Consider the following 12,326-nt stretch of genomic DNA (forward strand, 5'->3'; position numbering starts at 1 on the left):
GCTGGCTAAATTTTTGGCAATTAATACACAGGAGTCTCATAAACTTGTGGAAAATGACTCAGATATTTGAAAAAGAGATGAAAAAATATCTCTGTAATGCAGACCTGTACTAGCGGCTCTTGGGTTGAGGTTAATAACTACATTTGGAGAAGCCATGGAGGCACCATTGGAAACCAAGCAGAGCATCTTAGCTCTGTATCTACCTTAAGAATAGTGACTGTCCGCACTGTGCCGCTCCTGTTCTTCAGATCAGGTCTCATTTATTTTTATGGAGCATTTCCATGTTTGAATGGAGAGAGGGAAAATGTGGCTACAGAAGAACACCTCTAAACAAAAGCTAGAATGAAAATTGCCGGATGCCACAAGCACTGGCTTGCACTGGCTAGCACTCCCTTGGGGGAGCAGCACAGGATGGGGACCCAGGGTGAAAGCACGTCTTACTTTCACCAGTGTGAGACAAAGCAGCGGTGCAACCTCATGACACACCCTGTGTGCCTTCCGAATGAGCCTACCCACCCAGAGCAGGGCTGTGGAGACTTAGTTACCAGACACGGTCCTTGGGCCTTCACTGTGCCCAAGGGTTCTCTGTTGTACAGTATCTGTATAAAAAAGAGAATGTGCAAATTGTCATCTTTTTCTGCATGATGCCTCCACACTTTCAAATGGCCAAGCTAGAGACACAGACAGGCACAGGAGCAATGTTAGCGTGAGGCAGAACTGGCTTGTGCATGTCCTCTCGGAGAAGGACTATCTGTGGAGAACAGCTGCGTCAGAGGGCAACTGCCTCCTGTTCTCTCTGTGCTGAGGACAGGTTTTACTGCAGGCTGTTGGTGATCTGTTGGTCATCTTTCTCTTTTCTGCCTATCTCTTAACCAGGTTGGGTTTTGTTACAGAAGCCTGTCTCCTGGAGCTTTTAATCTCTCACACAGTCTGCCCCAGACACGTCCTCTCCCGGTGACTGGTGGTGATACACACCCTCTGTGGCAAGCAGAGCCAGGACACCGAGGTCCTGATCCTGCCTCTGCTGCTGCCCACGGGAAGATCACTTTGCCTTCCTGTACTTGTGCTGCTCTCGCCAGTGCAAGCGCTGAGAATGAGTGAAGGCTGGAAATCACTTCTGAGTGTGCAGCTAGAGATGACCATGCGCAGGTGTTATTGTCCGAACGGGGAAAGATCCAGATCATCTCACCTCACTATTTGCTGAGCCTACAAGTTCACACTGATTTGCTGCCCATGGCTTAGCTCATCCCTTTCCAGTTTCTCTGCTCATGTAAGGTGTGATGAAGAACATCCAGCCAAACCGCAGCGGGTCCCACTTTCCTGAGCTGGCAAGGAGGTGTTGCCAGCAGCGGATCTGCCACAAGGGATTGTGCTGTTCTAACAATGCACATCTCATTTTCTGATGCTTTCTGCCAGTTCTCAAAGCTGAGTCTCCCCAGAAGGGTGCTTAATTAAATAATCATCTGTATAAACACGGCCCAGAAGCCCTGGGCAGTCTATGACCAGGAGAACGTGTATCCACTCTCCTTTGGCTGGAGAGGCACTTTAAGCTCCATTCCACGAATTGTTTATCTTTCCAGCAAGAGCCTTCCTTTGAATCTATTTACTCTCACTGTGTCTGGTGGCTGGCAGATAAGCTGTGGGTCTGGCTGGTGTAGTCAAGAGCATTGCATGAAGCAGTCCTGCAGGTGAGAAGTTGTTGCCTCCTTTCCCGTCATGGGCCCAGGTCTTCTCAGGTCTAAGAGGTTTTTTTTTTTTAAAAAAAAGGACAGGAGTGGGAGGCCACTGTCTCAGTCCCTCTTGAGCACAGTTTGTGCCTGAGATGGGAATTTGGGTCAAATGAGAGGCTGAGAAGAGAACTTGAGCTTCAGACGTGGAGCTGGGAAAGGCTCAGAAGAGGTAGCCCTGGTTTAGGGTGACAGGCATCCTAAAAACATATGGTGAGGAGAGGAGTGAAGGAGCCCAGAGGGACTGGGCTTGGGTGCTTGTGCACTGCTGTGAAGAAAGACCTGGATCAGCTACCAGGGGTAAGGGGCTGAGGGGAGCCCTGAGAGGTTGGTGCAAAGGGCTAAGGCTGCTGGGGAAAGGCAGGAGGTCCCTGCTCAGTCACCTTGGACCCTGGATGGGAGCCTGCCAGCTGGGATGGGAAATTCTGGGCAGGACACAGCTAGAGAAAGCAACCTCTTGCCACTGCTGCTGTGGCTCTTCAAACCAGTCCTATTAAGACAGGCACTAGGCATGTCCTTAGCAGACGTGCCTGGATACTTGGCTGTCCGGTTTTATTCCAAACCCAGTCTCCCTCAGGTTGTCTGAAGCAGCCTATTTCTTCCTAAAATTTGCTCCTACCATGCAGTTTCTGCAGGAAGAACACGAGATCCCAGCTGGCCTGAGCTCTCCCTCCTCATCCACTTTGGAGAGACTTGGGGTGTCCACGCTGAATGAGGTGGCCTGAAAGTACACTAATCACGGTAGTCTTGGGTAGATGGTTGGACTAGATGATCTTAGAGTTCTTTTCCAACCTTAATGATTTTATGATTCTGTGATTCTAAGAGCAGGTACCTCTATGTTGATTCAAGATAAGCCATCAAGCTTAAGCCATCAAGATAAGCCATTCAAGAGTGGCACTGACCCTTAAATGAAGCTCAAAGTGCTGTGAGCAGCTCCTTAGAATGCTTTGCACTTGTTGTGTACCCTGCGGTATTTCGGTGGATGCTGTTCACTGTGGGAATGGTGCGTGTGGACCTCTCAGCACTAGCTGAGGTGCCATCCATCAGTGGTGTGTGCCCAAGGCCAGGTGGGCCAAGCAGCAGTGGTGCCCACAGGCAGCTGAACCTTCCGAAGCAAGGGCTGGGTGTCTATCCAGCTATGGGCTCTGGTGGCACTGGTTGTCACACACTTTCATGGACATAGGGGAGACAGACTGAGGACACAAAGGGATGTTCCTGAGGCAGCCCGTTGCGGTGACCTTCTGTGTCACATTCCTCTTGAAAGGGAAGCCACTTGGAAAACAATCTAATCTCCAAATACCCAGAGTGGGGGGTCGACTCTGGCACTGGTGGTGATGTCAACACATTTTAATAACAACCACAACCATGCGTTGATGATGTTTCAGCAACAAATGTTTCAAATCTCTCCTGGCAGAAAGAACATTCATATCCTGCTCAGCCACCACCCCCACTGCAAATTAATATTTAAATTAATATTTACAGAAACTCCTACTTGGTGCTGGAAGGGCCACACATGGAGAACTGTGCCCAGTTTTGGGCTGCCCAGTGTAAGGATGAAGAGGAGCCAGGCAGATCTAGTTGAGGGCTGGCAACTGAGTCAAGGTCCCACAAGTGGATGTGGAAGGAGCTGAATTGGTTCCACCTGGCAGAGAAGAGGCTAAGAGAAGGTCTGCTAGTGATCCACAACTAAAGATGAAGGAGCTAAGCTTTTATGGGTGGTTCTAAGTGATCAAACAAAGAGTAATGACCACAAATTGCATGCCGGGAGGTTTAGGTTGGACTTGAGGTAAAACATCTTATCCAGGAAGAAAAGTTTCAGGCCAGGTCACCAGCAAGAGGGGAACCTTCGTGTTTGGAGAATTTTAAGGCTTGGATAGACAAAGCTGCACCACCTGCTACTGATAGTCCTGCTCGAAGCAGGAGGCTCATCTGGAGACTCCCAGAAACCATTCCCAACCAGCATTTCTATGATGACAGTATGACACAGTATGTCGAGTATCCCTATGACACAGTAAGATGAGGACTGAAGTTCAGGATTAGGGTTAAGGTTAGTTTTTCAGTGGTTCAGCCCAATTCAGAATGCTCTTACAAACCTCAGCAGTGCTGCTTACACCAGCTGGATGATTCCCTAAATTCAGTGGCACTACCAGTACCTGACTGCAAGTGTGCCCATGCTCTGGAAAACTGCAAATATTTCAGTGATGTGTGATTTTTAGTGAACACAGCAGCATAAACCTGCTGAGGATGTGTAGGAGAAGCACAACTGCAGCCTCTGCCTCTTCCCATGGCTGAATCTCTAAAAAGTCATTTAAAACATTTCTGCCCTGACATAACTACACTTCATCTGGGTAAACCAGCCCAACTCACACATTGACAGACCAGAGTGTCCTCTGTGCTCCCTGGCAGGTCCCTCCCCCACTGTGGTCCCTCCTGGGTGGATATTTTCCAGCGTTCCTTGAAATATGCGTTGGTGCTGGTGGCCTTTTCATCACGATGCACACATGGGGAGATGTGATTTCAACATCCTTTACCAAGACAGTGTTCCTTCCTTGAAAACTGCCCTCCCCTCCCTTCCACGTTAAGTGACAGTGATCTTTGCTTTAATTGGGAAAGAAAAGGAAGAAGGGACAGAACATCCTTGACAAAGGAACTAATGACTCAAACGCCGGGAAGCCTGGGGGCCCCCAAGGGACTGTGCAGCTCGCAGCATTGATTTTTAATGACTTACAGAGATTGGAGGTTTGGAAGATCTCTCAGTGCCTCTGCAGGGATGCGACTCAGCTGATTGTTCTGCAGCATCCTACAATTAGAAAAAAAGAAAACTTTGTTAAAAAAAGCAAACAAAAAACCCTGACACAAAATGGATGAAGTCTCTGCTTGTTTCTGAAGCTATCCTGGACTATTGCTGGAAAAAAACCATGTTGGTCTCCCAGGACTCTTAAGCAGGCTTGCAGGCTGGCCCAGGGTCCTGCAGAAGAGGGTCCCTGGGGTGAGCTTGGTGGATCCACTAGGGCTACGGGACCATTAAAGGGGCCTCTCGGCTGCACCCGTGCATCTGTTAGTCCAGAGTAATAGCAGTGCTTTCAGCTGAGTTGTCTCATATTTATGCTTGTGCAAGACATTCTTCTCCCAGTGTGTGTTGGTGGCAGTTGCCTCCGCAGGGTCCGTGGAAACTGGCCTGTGGGCAGGTTTCTTGTGGGAGGGTTGCAAACACAACGGCTGAATAGCAGGTCCGTCACTGTTTGCTAAGGGGCTTCACAGTGTTGGCACAACTTGGCAGCAGTAACTGGAGCTGTTGAGGAAAAAACCCAAACCAGCCCAGGGGCTTCGGTGACTGAAGCTGTTGGGGCTGAACAGGCAGGACCCTGGAGGACTTCTCAGAAATGGACGTGAGTGTAGGATGTGGAGAAGTGCCATGGACACTGAGGTAGCTACAGAAGTGATTGGGGAGGAGGACACAGTGAGTAGCAGTGCTCCTGCCCCAAGAGCAGGTGTCTGACTGGTTTTGGTGATTCAGGCAGGTTCAGAAATGGACCCTCAGGATATTTCTGACCTGCCCAGCCACTATATCCTTTCACTGATCTTCTGGAAAACCACACCAGTGAATTTACTGGTTTTATCATCTCTGCATCTCTGGAAAGGCCACGTTTTTGACTCTGGACCAGCCTCTGTCCTGAACCTACTTGGTCCTTCTAGAATTAGGACATTGTAGCCATGTGCTCAACTGGATAAGAAAGACATCCTAGCGTGGTATCTGGGCTGGGGAAAGTGTCTAAATAAAGGAACGTTTTACATATCTTAGGTTTCTATTTCCAAAACCTTCAAGGAGTGGTTGGAGGTTAAATGAAAAGGGAAAAGGTGCTTAGGGGGCTGTTGGAATTACTACCAGTGTCAAAGGGACAGAAAGACCTTACCATTGAGGGGCAGCCCAAAGAGTACTGATGCAGGCAAGAAACTTGGCTGTTGCTATAACTGTCAGCTTTACTGCAGAGGATTCAGAAGTCTGACATGGGAGGAAATTTGGAAAAAGATAATTGTACAGCCAAGCTTTCAGAAAGATTTTTTTTTCTTTTTTAGAAAGATTTTCTATGAAAACTATAGGCCCCATAAGTCTTCATGCAGGACATGGGGCAGCAGGCGAGCAGCCAGAGCACAATGGGCAGAAGGATGAGAAAGTGCCACATCCTCACCTGTGGGGAAACTAGAATAGAAGTTGCAGAGGTACTAGAGGGATGGAATTGGGATCATTCGGGCTGGAAGAGAAAAGCCTCAGGAGGAATGTCAGACACAGAGATGTGCAGGGTGCTCACACACCTCTCCTCCCCAGTGGGGCAGGGCAGGGCTGGGCGTGTTTGAAGAGGCTCCCTGTGCCCATGCCCTCCTCCTGCATCTCCTGCACAAAGCTGCTCCATGGGCAGCACAAGTGTCCCTGGTGCATACAAGGGACAATCCAAGCCTTAGGCACTCCGGCAGTCTCAGATCCCTGCTCCATCAACTCCTAATTTTCCTCTAATCACTCTGTTGTACCCCACCCCCACCATCTTGCCATCCTCTTCACCTTCCTGGATGATCTTCTCACCGCTGGCCAAGTGCATGGAGCACAGAGCACCACAAGCTTCCTCACTGATGCACCCAGAGCCCATTCCCCACCACAGGGTGCATGCTGCAAGGCTGGTGTCACCTCTCTGAAAAAACCATCACCTATGGAAGGTGGTGTGTCTGTGTGAGCTGTGCCCTGGCAAGTCCGTAATCGTCAGCTCTGCTTCTCCTTCCACGCTTGTGAAAGTGGAATGTAAGCTCCAGTCACCAATCCCATGGGAACTCCCTGCATCCCACGGGGATGGAGAAGCTCATCCACAGGGACAACCATCACGCAAGGACCAACACAAGTTCTGGGGCTCCTTGTCCTGCATATGGGTTTGTTTCTGCAGCCAAGGTGTGCTGGAGAGATAAGACACTAGGTCCTGAAGCTCAGTGAGGAAGTACAACAATTCACATCTGTTAAAAACCAAGAAGAGGCACAACTGAATACAGAGTGATACAGACTGAGGCTTTAGGAAGCGCTGGTGGGGTTTTGGTGGGACAGTCACTGGGTCTAAGTGGCTCCATGAAATCGGAGCTCAGAGTTCAGAATTGATCAGTGAAAGTATCTGGAGCCAATATTGAAGCAAAACCCATTGTCGTAATACTGCTGGATCCTGCTGCCTCCCAGCTAAGTCCCTCCTCCAACCAGTAATACAGACTGAAAGACTTTCCAGACCACCATCAGCGGGGACTGGTTTCAACATAAAACCATTTTGGCACAGACAAACAATACTTAAGGAAGATGCTTCAGAGACCTCTGAAACCGCCAGAGTGCTGGACGGTGCTGTTTTTTACAACAGGGCAGCTAGAGATGGGATGCTGGGACTGGGACAAGAAGCAATGCTTCTTCACATGGCACATAATTACTCCAATAACTCGTCATCAGAGCATGATACAGAGAGGCCAAAAAATACTTCCAAACAGGGTTAGATAATTTTCTAGGAACAGGACCACCCTGGTATTAAACAAGAAGTTCTTCATTCAGCCTTCAGCTTAGGAAAGCCCCAGCTCTGCTCACTAGGAGCTTCAGATTTGAGCAGAAAAACACATGATGTATCCACCACTGGATGGTCTACCTAGGCATTTCCTACCTATCTATCAGGATGGCCCTTCTTACAGTCTGGTATTAGGGACAATCCCTGTCAGGCCCCTGGTCATTGCACTCAATCCTTACGCATCATGTTAAACCATTTTTGCATACTTTTTCTTTTCATAAAAGGCCCTTTCAATAATAACATGATTTAATAATAATTTAATAATAAATAATTTAATAATATCATGATTTTGGCAAAAGCTCAAATAATTGTACCAAAACCTGGGAGATGATGTCAAGGAGGTCCCTAAACACTGGCAAGAGCACATCTTCTCTCTGTGGCATCTTGTTCCAGGTGCTGCTCTGTAGTGTACAGGCACCACTGCAGAAGGAGGATGAGAAAATGGTTCAGAGGGCAGAAGGCCACCTGGAGACCTGGGACAGGGTCACTCAAAGTTGTGGTATTTTCCGTTTGGAGTGCTGGTTTTGTATAAGATGAAGGAGGATAATGCTGTAGCTTGCTGGGCAGAGCACCTGCATCAGGAGCCCTGGGCTCCAAGTCACCTCCAAGAATGGCTGATACGTTCTGCTTTAAGGGGCCACTGCACGAGTGATATGAACATCATTGTGAAAAGGGAACATGTCTGCAAACCAGTTGTTTCCCCACTTTGTGTCCCTGAAAGCCTCAGGCATGCCTGTCCCCTCCCTGCCCTCACGCTCCCCCAGGAAAGGAAGCCACATTCCAGGGTGTGTGCATGGATCCCAGGTACGCTGCAGGGTGAATGACTGAGGCGCAGACACGGTCTGTGAACGTGGACCTCAGTCCACAAGACCACAGCAACCCTGAGATCCCAGATCTCACTGGTTTCAACCTTTTCCATCAGCATCTGTCTTCGCTGCTGCCTCTCTGTTGGCTCCTGGCTCCAATTCAAACAGAATTCCTGGACTTCATTAGCTTCCCTACTGCAACCCTCTGCTTCACAGCAGCCTGGAGACAACCTTAGTCATAGCTTGACTTCTTGCACCCATGAAGCAATCTCACCACCTACCTAGCCCTATGCCCACTCTCACTGGTGCAATTTCTCTATTGCTGAGTGCAGTTTTCTGTCTTCAAGCAGCTCTATCAAAGAGTAAAATCCTACAGAGCTGTGCTGGTTGATGAACCACTAGCAAATGCAGCACCAGGCCTTCTGGACAAGCTGAGGATGTTGATGAATGTGACAAGCAAAGACCATTCAGGCAAACAAGTGCTCAAACTCAAATCTGGATAGTGCACAGCCACCTTGGGCTGGCACTGTTCAGGTGACCATACTGGAGCAGACGCTGGCAGTCATGGACACACACGACCTGCTGTCCACAGCAGTCTGGCTGGAATCAGCATAAATCATAACTCTTCGGAGGTCGTGTTTTACTTTCAGAAGTAGGAGGATTGTTTGTTGGCAGAGACCATGTCTGAGTGACTGGAAAAGTGCTGTGATCAGGTCCCACCACACCGGGATCTTTGCACAAGACAATCTGAGCAGAATTATAGCCCTCAGAGATGCAGGTCTGTGCATGATAAAATGTCCCCATCTGGGGAAGCTGAAGTGACTCAGCCAGCACAGTCAAAGGGCTGTTATTGCTTGAGGCAACTGTGCCTGGAGCCTGTGCATGAGGATTAAAGGCATTCCAACCCCTGCATGTTCCTCTTTCCTCACATGGGAGGGTCTCTTGAATATGCCACACCATTCCCTTTGTCTCAAAGCCATTTCTGTTCTGCACAGGCTTGGGGCTGTCAAAGAGGTAGAGTCTGTCTGGGGACTCCTGAAGTGTTCCAAGCCACCTGCAAACCTGCCATCCTGGGGCAGCACAGCTTATTTGGTGATGGTTTTTGCTCTGTGTTCACCAGCTAGGCTAGTCAGCGCCTGTCCTAGAGCACATGGGATGCTGTAATTGCAGCTCAAGGAGGGGAAGAGGAGGAGGGACCACTGGGGATGGCTATTGGGTAGGGTCCATCTGTCCAGGAGATGTAGCATGTGCAGAGCAAGGCCACTCTTGTCAGGTTCACTCCAGCCTACCTGTTGATGGATACGAGCTGTGGGCAGCACCAGGGCAGTGTGTGAGTGGGAGTGGCTGTGGGCAGCACGGGATTGACACACTTGAGCAGGCAGGAGCTGGGCAGTGCTGGGGCCAGTGTCTGTGCCGGCAGGCGGTGGGCAGCACTGGGTCTCCATGCTCACGCAGGCTGGTTGAGGCTTGCTGAGGAACAGAGCAGCGGGCTGGGACACAGCAGCTGGCTACGGCGGCTGCAGGGTGCGCAGCCAAGAGGATGCACCCAGGCATTTTGCCCTCCACATTTTGGGGTGAGGCAGGCTCAGGTTGTGGTTGTACTTGGAGTCTTTCCCTGCAAAGTTTGGTGTGGGGTTCCTTCTTGGCTAGTAAGGGCTGCTGCCGCTGCAGCAGCATGTTCAGCCAGGGAAGTGAGAGGTCTGGCAATCCTGTCTGTGCAGCAGAGCATTTGAGAAGCGATGTGTGTGCAAGAGTGGGATATGGTGTGAAGCGGTGGCCGCACAAGCTCAGCCGCATGGCCAGCTAAGATGGATGTTTCCTTGCTGATGGAGCTCCACCCAGGGCACTCAGAAGTGAGGGACATCCAGGCAGCTCATGAGAAGGTCTGGAATGATGAAGAAGTTTCCAGTTTTTCAGAGACTCTGATTCAGCATCATCTTTTGCCACCCTGGAAAGCTCCAAGGCTGAGAAGGCATGGACTGAGTTAATTTTGCAAGGGAAGGACCTTGGCAGAAGAGACAAATCAGCTTATGGAGCTGGTTTCTAACGGTCTTGGCACTGAAGCTCAGATCCAGGAGCATCAGCCTCCATGGGGAGGGTGTGGGTTGGCCATGCTGCAGAGCAGAGCCCCTGGGAGAGGTGCACTTGCGAAGTCTCTTTATAAAGGGATGTTACCATCAGTTGAGAAGATCTCAGAGCACCAGCTGCTACTGCTTAGCATTGGTTGTTGTCAGTCTGCTCTCATCTGCAGGGAGCCAAGGAGGCCACATCTGGCCTTTCCTTTTGTTGGGTGCTGGCTGAAGGCTCGGTGCCTGAAGATCTCAGCATATTCCCCCGTGTAACAGTGTTTTGTGGTTAGTGGGGCAGCCTGGCTCTTCACTTGCTCTCTTCCAACTCTCCACACACCTGCTTCCCTGGGTGTACCCCTGCATGGTTTCTTCATGGCCACTTTCCAGGTGGTTTTTGTGCAGTGAAGCAGCTGAAGGAGGCAGAGCCAAGAATCTGGTCCTGCTTCCAGTAGCTCTGGGATTCACTCCGAGGGCAGGGAGAGGACCATCTGCACAGGCAGGTTTGTGGAGGAATTCCCAGGGTGTTTCCCATGCCTTTTAAAACATAAACTAACTCTCTGGAAACACCGGGAAAGCACCAGGCCCCTTGACAGCCCAAGATGCTTTTGAGAGTTTACTTCTGGACATGCATATGACAGCAATTAGCTCTAAGGTCTTAGCACATTAAAATTTAATTATGAAAATTGTTCCCATCCCCAGCTACCAGCCTGTCTCCTTGGGGGATACCCCTGTCACAAGAGGTAAGTTATGCAGAAACACACAGGACCAGAAGTGAGCTGCAGAGCACTCCTGGAATCGATCACTGGAGCTTGTATTCGTCTTTCACAGATGTGGAGCTGATGGTTACAGACTTACCAGGGCACAGCTTCCCAGCAGCCACCAGCCTCATGTCCTCTGTGGGTGACACTCATTTCAGAGGGGTTCCACCAGCCTTGCAGCATGCACGCTGTGGTGGGGAATGGGCTCTGGGTGCATCAGTGAGGAAGCTTGTGGTGCTCTGTGCTCCATGCACTTGGCCAGCGGTGAGAAGATCATCCAGGAAGGTGAAGAGGATGGCAAGATGGTGGGGGTGGGGTACAACAGAGTGATTAGAGGAAAATTAGGAGTTGATGGAGCAGGGATCTGAGACTGCCGGAGTGCCTAAGGCTTGGATTGTCCCTTGCATGCTCCAGGGACACTTGGGTCACTTGTGCTGCCCATGGAGCAGCTTTGTGCAGGAGATGCAGGAGGAGGGCATGGGCAAAGAGAGCCTCTTCTGTTAATTTTCAACAGAGCCAGAATGATTATGTATAAACTCAATGCTTTGCCTCTATTTAAAGTGAAGGGACAGGACTTTCCTCCCTGTTCCAGTCTGTTAATAATACCTGACATCCCAACAGTTCTATGATTGTTCATGTCTTGTTGACTCTTCAGGTTCCCTCTCCCGATACCTCCTTCAAGATCTGTGTTTTTCGAGTTGAGATTCAAGTGCCGAGAAAAGCACATGACTGTGGGAGTGGTTACACCGGCCCTAAGGGAGCAAGGATCTGATCTGAATGGGGAGAAGGGTAGTGAACAAGTTGTGTCACCGTGGAATGCCATGATCTGCATGGCAGCCACATAGGACATGGATATAAGTGGGGCCAAATTTCCCCCAAGTTTCCTGGCTTACTTCTGAATGCTACATGAGGTGCACCAGTTGACACTAATTCACAGCTGTTACCCCATATTTGTGTAGTATTCATTGTAACCATGATAGCACTCTCCTATAAATCACTGCAGTTACCCATTGGCCCCCAATGCCTCCTACAGTCATTCGGGTTGAAGTTGCTCTTCTCAGTGTCAAAGTGCCAGGTCACATGGAGATCATGGAGCAGCCACCTCGTCCTCAGCAGGTTTGGATGGGGGTGGAGAAGCACAGCAGGGGAAGAGGGAACTGAGACGTAGCTTGGGAAGAGGGTCAGGATTTTTGACCACTCCCTGGGCTCAAGGAGCGGGATGAGCCAGCCCCATAATCTCTCTCCAGGCTCTGCTCTCCACCCCTGACCACAACCAGAACCTGAGGGAAGATGTAAAGTACTTTGCAACGGGCTTGGAGGAGACACCATTCTTTCAGACTCAGTTCCTTGTTTTTTCCAGCCAGTAAAATGGCAATAATACCACCTT

At 49.9% G+C, this 12,326-nt stretch overlaps 1 protein-coding gene across 1 annotated transcript in view; it reads right to left on the reverse strand.

Annotated features, from left to right (window-relative positions):
• The window catches only part of LGR6 (leucine-rich repeat containing G protein-coupled receptor 6), a gene marked incomplete at its 5' end in the record, with an annotated part of 79,712 nt that overhangs the window by 64,818 nt on the left and 2,568 nt on the right, over positions 1-12,326 (reverse strand). The window contains one exon of the mRNA XM_009865021.1: positions 4,456-4,527. Within this exon, the coding sequence (XP_009863323.1) occupies positions 4,456-4,527 (72 nt within the window). The remainder of the gene's footprint in view (positions 1-4,455; positions 4,528-12,326) is intronic.

This window comes from Apaloderma vittatum, unplaced genomic scaffold (assembly GCF_000703405.1).
Source record: "Apaloderma vittatum isolate BGI_N311 unplaced genomic scaffold, ASM70340v1 scaffold16502, whole genome shotgun sequence".
NCBI lineage: Eukaryota > Metazoa > Chordata > Aves > Trogoniformes > Trogonidae > Apaloderma > Apaloderma vittatum.